The sequence below is a fragment of the Ranitomeya variabilis genome, chromosome 1 (assembly GCF_051348905.1).
Source record: "Ranitomeya variabilis isolate aRanVar5 chromosome 1, aRanVar5.hap1, whole genome shotgun sequence".
NCBI classification, from domain to species: Eukaryota; Metazoa; Chordata; class Amphibia; order Anura; family Dendrobatidae; genus Ranitomeya; species Ranitomeya variabilis.
In genome coordinates this window covers 785,170,662-785,186,311 of record NC_135232.1, presented here as the reverse complement: position 1 = coordinate 785,186,311, position 15,650 = coordinate 785,170,662, and the positions used below count along the sequence as shown (strand labels likewise).

The following is a 15,650-nucleotide window of genomic DNA, read 5'->3' as shown; positions in this document are numbered from 1 at the left end:
GTGGCATTACTGCAATTAGCTGACTGCTTGTTATCATGGTGTTATACAAGAACAGGTGATGCCCGCCTCGGTATATTGAGGCCATTGAACAGCTCTGTGACACCTTGTATTGAAGGGAGAAAGTCTCGGGAGAGTGGCAGAATCCAGTCTGTAGACAGCGATTAGGGCTGTGCAGTCTGATGGCAAATGTATTGCTGGTTATTTTTATTTATTTCATTTCTTTGGGGGGGGGGGGGGGGGGTGATTTGATGGAGAAATTGAATATACTTTGACCCACATGTTACATGATTTATATTAAAAAAATAAATTAATTAACCCAGGGAAATGTTAACCCCACCACCCCGGAGCCTGTTTCACCTTCCTGGCCAGGCAAATTTTTACAATTCTGACCACTCACTTTATGAGGTCATAACTCTGAATCAGGGGGATCCATTGAAGCATTCCAGAGACTCTCGTGACACATTGTACAGTCGCAATTTTTAAACTTAATTTTATGCCCTTAAATCAGAGAGTCACACAAAGAAGTTACCGTAACTTTTCACACATGTCATGTCTTCACATCAGCACAATTTATTTATTTTTTAAACAATTTTGTTAGTTACAAGGGTTAAAAGTTCACCAGCAATCTCACTCTTTTTTCTTGGGGGGGGGGGGGGGGACGACCACCTCACATTTGAAGTGGCTTTGAGGGATGCAGTTTAGAATGCTGTCACTTTGGGGTATTTTCTGTCATAGGTCCCTCAAGATACTCAAAACCACATTTATGAAGTTTATTAACCCTTCAGGTGCTTCACAGGAATTTGTCACGTGGAAGAAGCACATTTACTTTTCTTTTAGACTTTTTTTTTTTAACTTTTGAAAGGATAACAGGAGAAAATGGACCATAGCATTTGTTGTGCAATTCCTCCTCAGTTCTCAGGTACCCCATATGTGGTCGAAATCTACTTTTTAGGCCCAGTGCAAAGATCAGAAAGTGTGCCATATTACAGTACAGATTTTGTTGCACTGGTTTGAGGGAGCCAGGTTACATTGGCAGAGCCTCTGGAGGTGCCAAAACTCCCACCCCCACCCATAAGTGACCCCACTTTACAAACTAATGTGCAAGAAAAGTTGTCTCCAGCGACCACAGGAGCTGCGATTCTTATAACTTGACGTTTATCATCGTAAAAAACAAAACAAAAAAAAAAAAAACACTGATATGCAGATGAGCAATCCCAGTGCAAGGAATGAATCCTACATGTTTCAACCTACACTGTCTTAATCATGGATTCACATTACAAACTAAACCCCTCAATGAATTCATCTAGGGGTGCAGTGATCATATTTATATTATTAGGTAACTCCAGCATCCAACACTTTTCCTACTCCTGACCAGAAAGGGGGGCTCCGGTTTCAGGGGAGCTTCCCTATAAGTTCTGGCCTGGAGGCAGAGTTAGTTAGTCTGAGTGAGGAGAGAGGAGAGAAGTAGAGGAGAACAGCTGTAACCAAGCTCACCCCAGAGCTGAGCGCTAGAGACCGGACACTGGAGTCTGTGGTTGCTTGGGTACTGAAGTCCCGGCAGCTAAATCCAAAGGGCAGGAGACTGCAGGTCTTCTGGCCCAACTAACACCTAGCGGCACAGCAGCATCCCAGAGCCCGAAGCTGCCATGAAAGGAGCGACCCCTGTAATAGGCTCAAGCGGCCTGCCATACGACAACTGTATCATTTTGACTGGCAGACAGTGAGGGACTTGAGCGGAGCTTAAAGCAGCAAGGACCTAACAGGACAGCGCAGTAGGAAGACCTCCAAACCCACCTGGCTAGGTGGATCCCAAATTGCTTCCAGGCTGCACCCCAAAGTCCACGATCCCTTATCACAGTACCGGTAGCCCTGGGGCCCCGCTCCACCTGTGGGGAGCAGAACCATCACAGCTGCGTCACCATCAGCCCCCTTAAGCAGCGGCCGTCCATTGCTGAACACCACAGATGGAGTCACGAACTAATCCCCTATAAACTTTATTCCAATAATATTTAAAAACTAGCTGTACTTCCCGGCTTCGCCCGGGGTAATAACTGCTGTTAGCAAAATAGAATGTGTTAACAAAAATTTATTCTGCACAAATAAAAAAAAAAAAAAAAAAAAAACACAAAACAAATACCGTATATACTCGAGTATAAGCCGACCCGAGTATAAGCCGACCCCCCTAATTTTGCCACAAAAAACTGGGAAAACTTATTGACTCGAGTATAAGCCTAGGGTGGAAAATGCAGCAGGTACCGGTGAATTTCAAAATTAAAAATAGATACTCCATACCGTTCATTATGGTCCCATAGATGCTCCACATAAAGCTGTGCCATATATACAATGCTCTGCACCATTGCCCCATAGATACTCCACATAAAGCTGTGCCATATATACAATGCTCTGCACCGTTGCCCCATAGCTGTGCCATATATATAATGCTCTGCACCGTTGCCCCATAGCTGTGCCATATATATAATGCTCTGCACCGTTGCCCCATAGCTGTGCCATATAGTGCTCTGCACCATTGCCCCATAGCTGTGCCATATAGTGCTCTGCACCGTCCATTATTGCCCCATAGCTGTGCCATATAGTGCTCTGCACCATTGCCCCATAGCTGTGCCATATAGTGCTCTGCACCATTGCCCCATAGCTGTGCCATATAGTGCTCTGCACCATTATTGCCCCATAGCTGTGCCATATAGTGCTCTGCACTGTCCATTATTGCCCCATAGCTGTGCCATATAGTGCTCTGCACTGTCCATTATTGCCCCATAGCTGTGCCATATAGTGCTCTGCACCGTTGCCCCATAGCTGTGCCATATATATATATATATATATATATATAGTGCTCTGCACCGTTGCCCCATAGCTGTGCCATATACTACTCTTCACCATTGCCCCATAGCTGTGCCATATAGTGCTCTGCACCGTTGCCCCATAGCTGTGCCATATATATAGTGCTCTGCACCGTTGCCCCATAGCTGTGCCATATAGTGCTCTGCACCATTGCCCCATAGCTGTGCCATATAGTGCTCTGCACCGTTGCCCCATAGCTGTGCCATATAGTGCTCTGCACCATTGCCCCATAGCTGTGCCATATAGTGCTCTGCACCGTTGCCCCATAGCTGTGCCATATATATAGTGCTCTGCACCGTTGCCCCATAGCTGTGCCATATAGTGCTCTGCACCATTGCCCCATAGCTGTGCCATATAGTGCTCTGCACCGTTGCCCCATAGCTGTGCCATATAGTGCTCTGCACCATTGCCCCATAGCTGTGCCATATAGTGCTCTGCACCCTTGCCCCATAGCTGTGCCATATAGTGCTCTGCACCGTTCTTTATTGCCCCATAGCTGCTGCTGCAATAAAAAAAAAAAAAAAAAAAAAAAAAAAAAAAAAAAAAACATACTCACCTCTCTTGCTTGCAGCTCCTCGGCGCCATCTTCCCGGCGTCTCTCCGCACTGACTGATCAGGCAGAGGGCGGCGCGCACACTATATGCGTCATCGCGCCCTCTGCCTGAACAGTCAGAGCGGAGAGAGAGACGCCGGGAAGATGGCGCGACGCCCGGCGTGTGGAACGAGGAGAGGTGAATATGCGATACTTACCTGCTCCCGGCGTCCCGCTCCTTCCCCCGGACAGCTGTCTTCGGTGCCGCAGCCTTTTTCTCTATCAGCGGTCACCGGCACCGCTTCATTAGAGAAATGAATAGGCGGCTCCGCCCCTATGGGAGGTGGAGCCGCCTATTCATTTCTCTAATGAGCGGTCCCACGTGACCGCTCAGGGGAAGAGGCTGCGGCACCCGGAGACAGTGGGACGTGCAGGGGGGGCGCCAGGATTGCCGGGACTAGGTAAGTATATGACAGTGCTCACCCGCCGACCCCACCACCGATCATGACTCGAGTATAAGCCGAGAGGGGCACTTTCAGCCCAAAAATTTGGGCTGAAAATCTCGGCTTATACTCGAGTATATACGGTAGATAGAAATGTAATTATTAAAAGGCAAAAACTAAGCTAATAGAAGCATTTTACAACATATATTTCAACACCAGAGATATTCCACACAGATTTAACTAAATTGGCCAAGTAATGTGAAGTAATCTTCTACTACTTATTCGAGAGCCTTTTGATAAATGACACTTAGTTTTTCCTTCAGGTGCAAAGACAAACAGATTTTTGGCTGTTCCTACTCTTGAACAGGCCACATAAAGTTGACCATGAGAAAACCATGGAGATTGTAAATCTAAGCTAGCTGAAGAGCCCGGCGTTGCCTGGGCATAGTAAATATCTGTGGTTAGTTATAGCACCTCACTTCTCTTATTTTCCCATCACGCCTCTCATTTTCCCCATCACACCTCTCATTTTCCCCCTCACTCCTCTCATTCCCCTCTAACACTTGTCATTTCGACCTCACATCTGTCATTTTCCGATCACTCCACTATTTTCCCTCACTCCTCTCATTTTGCACTCACACCTTTTCATTTTCACCTCACACCTCTCATTTTCACCTCAGTATATACATGTTTGTCATCTCCCTTATATATAGTATACACCTGTATGTCATCTCCTGTATGTCATCTCCCCTGTATATAGTATATACCTGCTGTGTGTCATCTCCCCTGTATATAGTATATACCTGTGTGTCATCTCCTTCTGTATATAGTATATACCTGTATGTCATCTCCTGCTGTATGTAGTATGTACCTGTATGTCATCTCCTCCTGCATATAGTATATACCTGTGTGTCATCTCCCCTGTAAATAGTATATACCTGTGTGTCATCTCCTCCTGTATATAGTATATATCTGTATGTCATCTCCTCCTGTATTAGACCTCGTTACACGTTATTTGGTCAGTATTTTTACCTCAGTATTTGTAAGCTAAATTGGCAGCCTGATAAATCCCCAGCCAACAGTAAGCCCACCCCCTGGCAGTATATATTAGCTCACACATACACATAATAGACTGGTCATGTGACTGACAGCTGCCGGATTCCTATATGGTACATTTGTTGCTCTTGTAGTTTGTCAGCTTATTAATCAGATTTTTATTTTTGAAGGATAATACCAGACTTGTGTGTGTTTTAGGGCGAGTTTCTTGTGTCAAGTTGTGTGTGTTGAGTTGCGTGTGGCAACATGCATGTAGCAACTTTTGTGAGATGAGTTGTGTGGCAACATGCGTGTAGCAACTTTTTGTGTGTCGAGTTGCATGTGACAGGTTAGTGTAGCAAGTTGTGTGCAGCAAGTTTTGCGCATGGCAAGTTTTGCGCGTGGCGAGTTTTATGTGTGGTGCCTTTTGAGTATGTGCAAGTTTTGTGTGAGGCAACTTTTGCATGTGTTGCAACTTTTGTGCATGTGGCAATTTTTCCGCGTGTGCAAGTTTTGCGTGTGGCGAGTTTTCCATGAGGTGAGTTTTGCACGTGTGGCGAGTTTTGCATGTGGAGAGTTTTGCGTGTGGCGAGTTTTGAGCTGCGACTTTTGTGTTTTGACTTTTATGTGGCGAGGTTGGTGTATGTGTGGTGAAATGTGCGCTGAGGGTGGTATATGTGTTTGAGCACGTGGTAGTGTGTGGCGCATTTTGTGTGTGTGTTCATATCCCCGTGGTGGTGTGGTGATTATCCCATGTCGGGGCCCCACCTTAGCAACTGTACAGTATATACTCTTTGGCGCCATCGCTCTCACTCTTTAAGTCCCCCTTGTTCACATCTGGCAGCTGTTAATTTGCCTCCAACACTTTTCCTTTCATTTTTTCCCCATTATGTAGATAGGGGCAAAATGGTTTGGTGAATTGGAAAGCGCGGGGTTAAAATTTCACCTCACAACATAGCCTATGACGCTCTTGGGGTCCAGACGTGTGACTGTGCAAAATTTTGTGGCTGTAGCTGCGACGGTTCAGGTGCCAATCCCGGACATACACACATTCAGCTTTATATATTAGATGAAGGGGATGTCCAGGGACATGGACCGGGCCACTGCTGCAGTGACATTCCCTGAAGTACTGTACCCGGCTCGACCCTATCGGGCGCTCCACATCTGTAATTTAGGCGGGCTCATTACTACAGAAATGTCAAACATGTGGGTGCTAAATGTGGTTTAGGCACACTGGGGCCCAGAAGGGAGGGGGCGGCCATTGGGAATTGAGAGTGCAGAATTTCTTTTGGAGGGCGAGGGCCATAAATCGCTTTTTCAGAGCCTTTGTACTACCAGTAGAGTGGAAGCCTCCTATATTTCCGTTAATAGATGACAGATTTGAGTGGAGACTTGGTTTTTTTAGGATTAAGTTTAAAGCTTTTATTGGGAACATTTTACACAACGTTTGGGATCATATTTATCAGGCGCTCTACGCGGAGCACTTATTTTGGGGTTTCCATCTAAATCTGAGAGTGACTCAATTCAGATGAAACCTCAATGCAGGTTAAATGTGCGTCGAGCATCACTGCGATCTTTGGAGGCAGAATGGAAAAAAAAAAATAAAAACACCCCAAGACACCCTTTGTTTTTAAAGAGACCCATCAATTACAAGATGCTTTAGGCTGTGTGCCAACATTGCAGATTTGTGTGCGGAGTTTTCCGCATCGTTTTTGTAAAACCCACAAGTAAAACGCACTGCGTTTTACCTGCGGATTAATCATGGATTTCCTGCGTTTTTTGTGCGGATTTCACCTGCAGATTCCTATTGAGAAGCAGGTGTAAAATGCTGCAGAAATAATTGACATGCTGTGGAAAAATTATAATTACTTAACGGTAATTTGATTTTCCAGAGCCATGACAGCAACGCACAGTGAGAGATGATATCCACCCCCAGGAACAGGAAACCTGTAGCAGAGATAAAAGAAAGGGGCGGCATCTCTCTCAGTTTTTGTTTCAGAGTATGCAAGGTAACCGCAAGATTAGTACACCTGTATATTACTTAAGGTTACTTTTATACACCTTTTATGTTTGATGGAGTTTTTTTTTTTTTTTGCATCACACTACCATCACCAAGATAGGGCGGGAACTAATGCGGTGCTGTCATGGCTCTGGATAATCAAAATTACCGGTAATTATTATTTTTTCCCTTCCCCATGAAAGCACCGCACATTGAAAGGAAGAAATAGAATAGAATCCTAGATTTGAGGGCCCTAGGTCTAGCCTGTAGTGGCGGAAGAAAGTGGAGGGTGAAGACCATACTGCTGCTCTGCAAATCTGTTCTACAGACGCATTTGCCCTTTCAGCCCAGGACGTGGCTATGGCACTTGTAGAGTGAGCCCTTATACCCAGTGGGGGAAGGCTGAGCTGAGGAAGAGTAAGACCGTGCAATAGCCATACGAAGCCACTGTGCAATAGTTGATTTTGAAGCTTTTTTACCAGTTTGGTCCCCCCTGGAAGGAGACAAAGGGTTAACGACTTTCGCCATGATTTTTACATTTCTATGTATTAAGGTACCGTCACACTAAGCGACGCTGCAGCGATAGCGACAGCGATGCCGATCGCTGCAGCGTCGCTGTTTGGTCGCTGGAGAGCTGTCACACAGACCGCTCTCCAGCGACCAACGATGCCGAGGTCCCCGGGTAACCAGGGTAAACATCGGGTTGCTAAGCGCAGGGCCGCGCTTAGTAACCCGATGTTTACCCTGGTTACCAGCGTAAAATGTAAGTACATGCGTCCCCCGGCGTCCGCTTCCTGTAATGACTGAGCGCCGGCAGTAGCAGGGCACAGCGGTGACGTCACCGCTGTGCTGTGCTTTCACTTTCAATTTGCGGCGCTCAGTCAGTGTGGGAAGCGGACGCCGGGGGAAGCATGTGAGTATGTGCTGTTTGTTTTTTTTTACATTTTACGCTGGTAACCAGGGTAAACATCGGGTTACTAAGCGCGGCCCTGCGCTTAGTAACCCGATGTTTACCCTGGTTACCAGCGTAAAATGTCGCTGGTATGGTTGCTTTTGCTGTCAAACACGGCGATACACGGCGACCTAGCGACCAAATAATGTGCAGACCTTCTAGCAGCGACCAGCAATTTCACAGCGGGATTCTGATCGCTGCTGCGTGTCAAATACAGCGATATCGCTCCCTAGGACGCTGCAACGTCACAGATCGCTGGCGACGTTGCTTAGTGTGACGGTACCTTAAGAGTAAGCAACGTCTTACATCAAGGCAGTGAAAAGCTTGCTCTCCCTGGGATTTTGGATTTGCACAAAACGAGGGCAAAATTATTTCCTGGTCCCTGTGATATCTTGAATTGACCTTTGGAAAGAAGGCCGGATCAGTTTTTATGATCACTCTGTCCTCCAAAAAGGTAGTATATGGAGAATTTACAGAAATAGCTTGCAGCTCGCAGATACGCCGAGCCAACGTTAGGGCAACCAGGAGTACTGTTTTCAACGTTAAGGCTTTCTCAGAGATAGAAGCAAGAGGCTCGAAAGGAGGAGAGATTAAGGTATTTCGGACTAAATTTAGATCCCAGGGGAGGCACCTTAGGTAATAATTTTGAGGGTCTTGCTGCAAATGAGGCTCGGATGAACAGGTAGACCCAGGGGTGATCTGCAAGTTTTTGGTCGAACAATGCACTTAGGGAAGAGACTTGTACTTTTAGGGTGTTAGTAGATAACCCTCTTTCCAGCACTTTTTGAAGGAATTCCAGTATTTCTTTTAGCGGGACTTTCTGGCTAATATTGGACAACTTCCGACCCAAGAATTCCAGGAACTTTTCCCATATCTTTTGGTACTTATCCGATGTTTTTTTCTGCTGGTGAGCAGCGTGTCAACTAAAGAGTTCGAGAAACCCTTTGCTAGTAGTAGTCCCCTCTCAAGTTCCAGGCAGTGAGATGAAGTCTGTGCACTTGAGGATGTAGCACTGGGCCCTGGTGTAGGAGATTTGGCATGTCTGGGAGGATCCATGGGTCCGAGAAACATACGTCTGAGCCATGTGAACCATGCCCATCTCGGCCAAAAAGGTGCTACAAGGATTATCCACGCTTTGTCCTCCCAAATCTTCTTTAGGACTATTGGAATTAAGTGAATTGGAGGAAATGCATACCCTATATGAAATTTCCACTGGTGTAGCAGTGCATCTACCCCTTCCGGGTGTTCCCTTGGATTGAGGGAGTAGAACCCGTTTACTTGTCAGTTTTTTTCTTGTGGCAAATAAATCTCTCTGGCATGCCCCAGATAGCACAGATTTTCCCAAATATGTCTCGGTTCAGGGACCACTCTCCCTGGCGTAATACATGACGACTTAAGAAGTCTGCCACATGATTTTCTTTTCCCTTTAAGTGCGTTCCTGACAGACAAAATGTTGTTTTCTGCCCATTCGAACAGTCGTTTGGCTTCAGACATCAGGGATGATCTGTTCCTCCTTGTCGTTTTATGTATGCCATGGTAGTACTGTTGTCAGACATTATTGTAACGTGTTTTCCTTGGACCTTTTTTCCTGCTTGGAGAAGTGCTCGCCTTACGGCTGTCAACTCTTAGGTTGGAGGATGCCTCTCTGAGGGTTCCCACAGACCCTGTAGAACTAGATCTGACAGGTGTGCTCCCCAACCTAATGGCCCTGCATCCGTAGTTAGTACTACCAGGTCTTTAATTGACCATGGTACAGCATTTATTAAGTTTTCCGTGTTTAGCCACCACTTCCACGATTCTTGTACCTGTGGTGATAGGAGTATTTTCTGATTTAGATTGCATGGAACCACCGACTGTTCAGACAATATTTGATGTTGTAATTCTCTTGTTATGGCCTGAACCCACTTGACTGCTGGAATGGTCGCCGTTAGGACCCCTAGAAGTGACATTGCGGACCTTAGAGAGATGGGTTGACCCGTCTGTACCTGGCGTATTTCTTGAATGACGGAGTGAATCTTTCTGTCTGGGAGAACGCATTTTTGCTCGATTGAATTCAGCTGGATTCCCAGGAACTCTGTATCTGGGTTGGATTTAGTCTTGACTTTTAAGTTTATTATCCAGCCCAATTTTGTCAGTATTTCTAGTACCCTTGTGACCGCCTCTCTGCATTTTTGTTCGTCGTCCGCTACAACAAGAAAGTCGTCCAAATAGGGTACCAGCAGTATATCTGCCTTACGTAAGATGCTATTTCCGATATTTTTGTAAATATACGGGGAGCTACTGAGACCCCAAAGGGAAGGCACCGGTATTGTAGATGAGTGGGAACCTGAGCTATTTCTACTACCACCAATCTTCGGTATTCCTGGTGTTTTCGCAGATTGGTACATGGTACTAGGCGTCGGTTAAGTCTATTACCACCTTGTAACACCCTGGACTGAGTAACTTCACTGCCGACCTTAAAGTCTCCATTTTGAATTTTTCCACCCAGATATACCGATTTAACGATTTTAGGTTGAATATCGTTCTCATTGAACCGTCTGGTTTTGGTGTAAGGAAAAGAGTGCTGTAGACCCCTTGTCCCACTTGTGAATGTGGTACCTTTTTTAGGACTTTCTTTTGTAGAAGGATCTGAATTTCTTTTTCTAGTGCGGCCTGATTTTTCTTGGCCACTTGAGTGAATACTACTCTTTGAGGTGGGGGCCTGATGAAATTTAGTTGCAGGCCCTCGGATAATAAATTTGTTATCCATTGAGAGGCAGGTAATGCCACCCATTGATGGAGGAAATGTTGGAGCCTTCCTCCCACCGGATTCCTGGTGTCATTGCTGTTTTGAGTTTGATCTAGGGGGAGGCTTATTGAAGAGGAATCCCTTATCTTTCCTCCAGGGTCTTCCTCGCATGGACCTATCATCAGATCAGCCACCCCTATTTCCTGATCCTCGAAAGGATGAGCGAGTATCACCCCAACGACGTTTAAAAAAAAAAAAAAAAAAAAAAAAAAAAAAGGGAGGAAGTGGAAACAGTTTCTTTTTATCCGAAGCTTTTTCCAGTAGTTCATCTAATGTTTTCCCAAAAAAGTGCTGACCCTCACAAGGGACTGCACAAAGTTTTACTTTTGACTGGAAGTCTGTGTTCCAGTTTTTTAGGGTACATGCACGGGCGGCACATCAAATGGAGTCCACCGACGCGTCCGCTAGAAAACCTGCCACTTTGTGTATTGAGGGTATTGCCTCTAAAAGTCTCTCTTGGGCATTTATATTTAATTTGCTCAGTTAATTCCTCCAGCCACTTGACGATAGCACGAGCTGTGCAAGTGGCGGCAACCCCTGGTTTAAATGACCACGCTGACGCCTCCCAAGCGGATTTTAAGGCGGCATCAGCCTTTTTGTCAAGGGGGTCTTTTAGGGCACCCATGTCCTCAAATGGTATGGCTATCCCTTTAGATGTGCTGGCGATGGCTGCATCTAATCTTGAGGCCTTCTCCCATTTATCACAAACTTCCTTGTCAAACGGATATTTGCGTTTTAGTGTCTGTGGTACTGACATCTTTTTGCTAGGTTTTTTCCACTCTCTTAATTATATTTAGGATACTTTCATTACGTTTTTTTCCCTCTAAATTGCTAAACAGAGTCTTGTACCGTGCGTTGTTTCCTGGGCGTTTCAACCCCCATGGTGGACCTAACCAATTTTAGCAATTCCCCAATATTCTCAGATAAGAAATAAGGGTGGCCACACTCCTCATCTGATGAGTCTAGATCTGATATCTTGGAGGGGGTTAATTCTCCCAGCTCTTCTTCTGAGGGTATGTGCACACGTTCAGGATTTCTTGCAGAAATTTCCTGAAGAAAACCGGAAATTTTCTGCAAGAAATCCGCATTTTTTTTTTGCGTTTTTTTTTAGCATTCTGCAAGCGTAATTAGCTTGCAGAATGCTAAAGTTTTCCAAGCGATCTGTAGCATCGCTTGGAAAACTGACTGACAGGTTGGTCACACTTGTCAAACATAGCGTTTGACAAGTGTGACCAACTTTTTACTATAGATGCAGCTTATGCCGCATCTATAGTAAAAGATAGAATGTTTAAAAATAATAAAAAAAATAAAAAAATGCTTATACTCACCCAGACATCTCCTCACCGGCGTCCGGCTCCTCTTCCTATAGCTGGTGTGTGCGCACAGGACCTTCCGTGACGTCACGGTCACGTGAGCGGTCACATGACCGCTCACGACCAATCACAGGACAGTGACGTCATCGGCAGGTCTTTCGCCGCACACCAGCTACAGGAACCGAACGGCAGCGTGCAGTGGAGGCGGGAAGACATCGAGGGTGAGTATAGGACTGTTTTTTATTTTAATTCTTATTTTTTTGACCACTTATATGGTGCCCAGTGCGTGGAGGAGAGTCTCCTCTCCTCCACCCTGGGTACCAACCGCACATAATCTGCTTACTTCCCGCATGGTGTGCACAGCCCCGTGCGGGAAGTAAGCAGATCAATGGACCCCTAGGTGTGCGGAATCCCCTGCAATTCCGCATTTTAATGAACATGTTGCTTTTTTTTTTCCGCGATGCGATTTTTTCGCAGAAAAAAAGGCTACATTTGCACAAAAAATGCGGAATACACTTAAAATAGGAGGCATATGTAAGCGTTTTTTTTGCGTTTTTATAGCGAAAAAACGCGAAAAATACTGAACGTGTGCACATGGCCTGAGTCTATATCAGAGCTTTGGAGTTTTTTTGTTTGGTTTTTTTTTTTTTTTTTTTTTTAGAGGTATGGGGAGGGGTGGGGGTTTTTTTTAGAGCTGATTGTGTGTTACTTTAACTGCTCTTTTACTGACATCTTCACCTCATCCCTAACGATGATTTTAATGCTCTGGAGTAGGGATGGGACTCTTCGGCTACTGTTTTTTTCAATACATGGCCAACAGATCAGTTTCTTATGTTTTAGGGAGGGTTTCCCTGCGTAACACACACATCCTATTCTTCTGCTTTGTAGTGGCCTTTCTACCTTATAATATAAACATGAGATAAGGCCGTCAGTAATAGTGTACTTCGCCTTACAAAGGCACTCATCCACCGAACCCATGAATACCACGACAGGCTGTGGGTCCTCCTCTGGCGCGCATCCATCTGTAGCGGGGTCTGCCATGCTTGAGGCTGCTCACCGTTGGTTACTGTGCGCTGCCTTGTTTTTATATGAGTGGAGCGGTGTGCACACTCCTGGAACAACTTCCGCCTGGAAGCGTCCACCACACTCTCTCACTCCGGTGTGTGACGTCACTTCCAGCGCGACCGGAAGTAGTCACCCACGTCATGATGGGCACGCCTGCACCCCGGCCCAGCCTCCTGACAGGAGTGGCCGCCAGGGAGTCCAGGAAGGGGGATGAGCTTGGCCAGACAGCTCCTCATGGCAGGGATCACAGACACGCACTACCGCGCCCAGCTGCAGCCCCGCCATCCCCCGGACCTCGGTCTCCAGACAAACATCATCAGAGGGGGATCCCTCCGGAGGTGTTTCTGTACAGGTATCCACCTGCAGGAACAGGAAAGCAAAACTGAGGAGAGAGGTGCCGCCCCCCTCTTATCCGTGCGGTATTTTCGGCAGCATGTGAACTGCAGATTTGGTTTTCCATAGGTTTACGTGGTACTTTAAGCCGCATGGAAAACTGCTGCGAATTCGCAGCCAAATCCGCAACGTGTGCACATACCCTAAGGCGTGTGGTAAGGAACAGGGAAGTGCTGATTGTTGTGGATGGATGGGTTTCTTGCGCACATATAGGTTCCTCTCCCAGTTTGCAGGGAAGCACAGTACTCCACTTCTGAAGCCAGAAAAGGTTTGCACAGGCAAATCCCAGCAGAGCACAGTGCGTGGGGGGCATGGGAGATTAGTCTGCAGTCACACAGTGACTGTAGACTTATCGATTTGGACAGGACAACCCCTTTAAAGGGAACCCACACACACACACAAAAAAAGAAAGATCTATACATAAACATTGCAGCAACACATACATGATTGGTACTGGCATGGAGAATCCTGTTGTCTGGCCATTTCTAGCATACAATGAACACGCACCTTGAAAGGAGGAAGTAAGAGAACAGCAGTTGTAGGAACAGAAGCAGATGAGGGGGTTACTCAGCAGATACCGCACCATGGGCTGTGCCTGAAAATGCAGCTTGACTCCATTGAAGTGAACCTGCCTGACCTGTGATATTCCACACACCCAGTACACAGGCCACGTTGTATCAAATAATTGACAACTCCGAAGTTTGGAGGGAAACATTAAGGCCATGTTCACACACTTTTTTTTTTTATGCCAAATTTTAAGCTGCGTTTCACAGTACAGCAAAGTCTGATTTCAGAACACACTTTCCTGATTTTGAAAACTTCTGTGTTGCTCACCCCCAAGCCACAACATGTCACTTGCAGGGTTTGTTGTTTTTTTTTTTTTTTTACCCATGGGAAACAATAGGCAAGTACAAAAAACACGCATCGGGTTTTGGTGTAGTGAGTGACCTTAAGGACATCACATCATGATTTTTTTTTTTTTTTTTTTTTTTTGGGGGGGGGGGGGGGGGGGCTGCAGTAAACTTTGAGCATGCACAAGAGAAACAGCAGTTTGTTTTTATTTTTTTTATTTATTTTTTTTTTTTTAAAGCAGCTCCTTTACTGCCAAGAGAGCAATTTTTGAATGCAGAATTAAAAATAAAACACAAAAAACCCTCACTATGTGAACATAGCCAACTACTACTTGCCAATTAAAAATGAAGTTTTACTATGGAGACTGTTCACTCCAGGAGAAACAAGTTTGTGCCCCATCATGTGCACAGTGCCCCCGTAATAACTTTGGATAAAATAATGTAACTTAAAGAAACATAGTAAAGCCTGTAATAATGGTGCCAGGTGTGAGCAGTGCCCCCCCTCATATAGCAGTGCCCCATTACTAACTTTGGCTAACAGAGTCCTGTGACTTCTAGAACCCAGTAAAGCCTGGACTAAGTGGTGCCAGGTGTGAGCAGCGCCTCGTCCTACCTTACAGGCTTTAGCAATCTCCCAGGTGCTGCACCAGTCTCTCGGAGGGTGGTCACACAGCAGCTGAGCGTACGCCCCTGCCAGGCACACCGTGACCAGCAGCAGCACAGCAGTAGCCCTCATGGTGCAGTGTCTGCCGTCCCGGCTTCAGAAAGTGGAAGCTACTTATTTCTCCACACACACAGCCACTCCCCGCAGTGTCAGCCTCTCCCTGACCCTCCCACAGTGCACATGTGCCAGTGTAGACAGTCTGCACACTCGGATTAATTGTTTCGAAATACTAGGGGATTTTTTGCACCTATTAGAAAACTTCCCAACAATGTATTTTAGTCATACTAAACTGGGTCACACGATGTTTGTATTTCCATTGCCCATGTTATTTAATTCTAGGTCTGTAATAAAGCCTGTAGATACCCTCCAGTCTAACTATACACTGAACATGTAACATGCCTGGTAGCCCCCCATGCCTCTTCATGTTCCTTTACTCTGACGCAGACGCTGGTCCTTTTTAGGCTACTTTCACACTAGTGTCGGGCTCGGCCCGTCGCTGTGCGTCAGGCCAACGTTCCCGACGCTAGCGTTGTCTCCGCCGCACAACGGGGGCAGCGGATGCATTTTTCCAGCGCATCCGCTGCCCCATTGTGAGGTGCGGGGAAGCGCGGGGCGGTGGGGGCGGAGTTCCGGCCACACATGCGCGGTCGGAAAAAGCGGACCGTCGTGAGCAAAAAACGTTACATGTAGCGTTTTTTGCTCCCGACGGTCCGCCACTGCACGACGCATCCGTCGCACGACGGGTGCGACGTGTGG

The 15,650-nt window shown here is 46.2% G+C and overlaps 1 protein-coding gene across 1 annotated transcript in view; it reads right to left on the bottom strand.

Annotated features, from left to right (window-relative positions):
• Window positions 1-15,067, bottom strand: part of IFI30 (IFI30 lysosomal thiol reductase) — a 68,872-nt gene extending 53,805 nt beyond the window's left edge. Inside the window, exon 1 of the mRNA XM_077272830.1 lies at window positions 14,844-15,067. Coding sequence (XP_077128945.1) covers window positions 14,844-14,966 — 123 coding nt within the window. The 5' untranslated portion in view covers window positions 14,967-15,067. The remainder of the gene's footprint in view (window positions 1-14,843) is intronic.
• Between the last annotated feature and the right edge of the window lie 583 nt (window positions 15,068-15,650).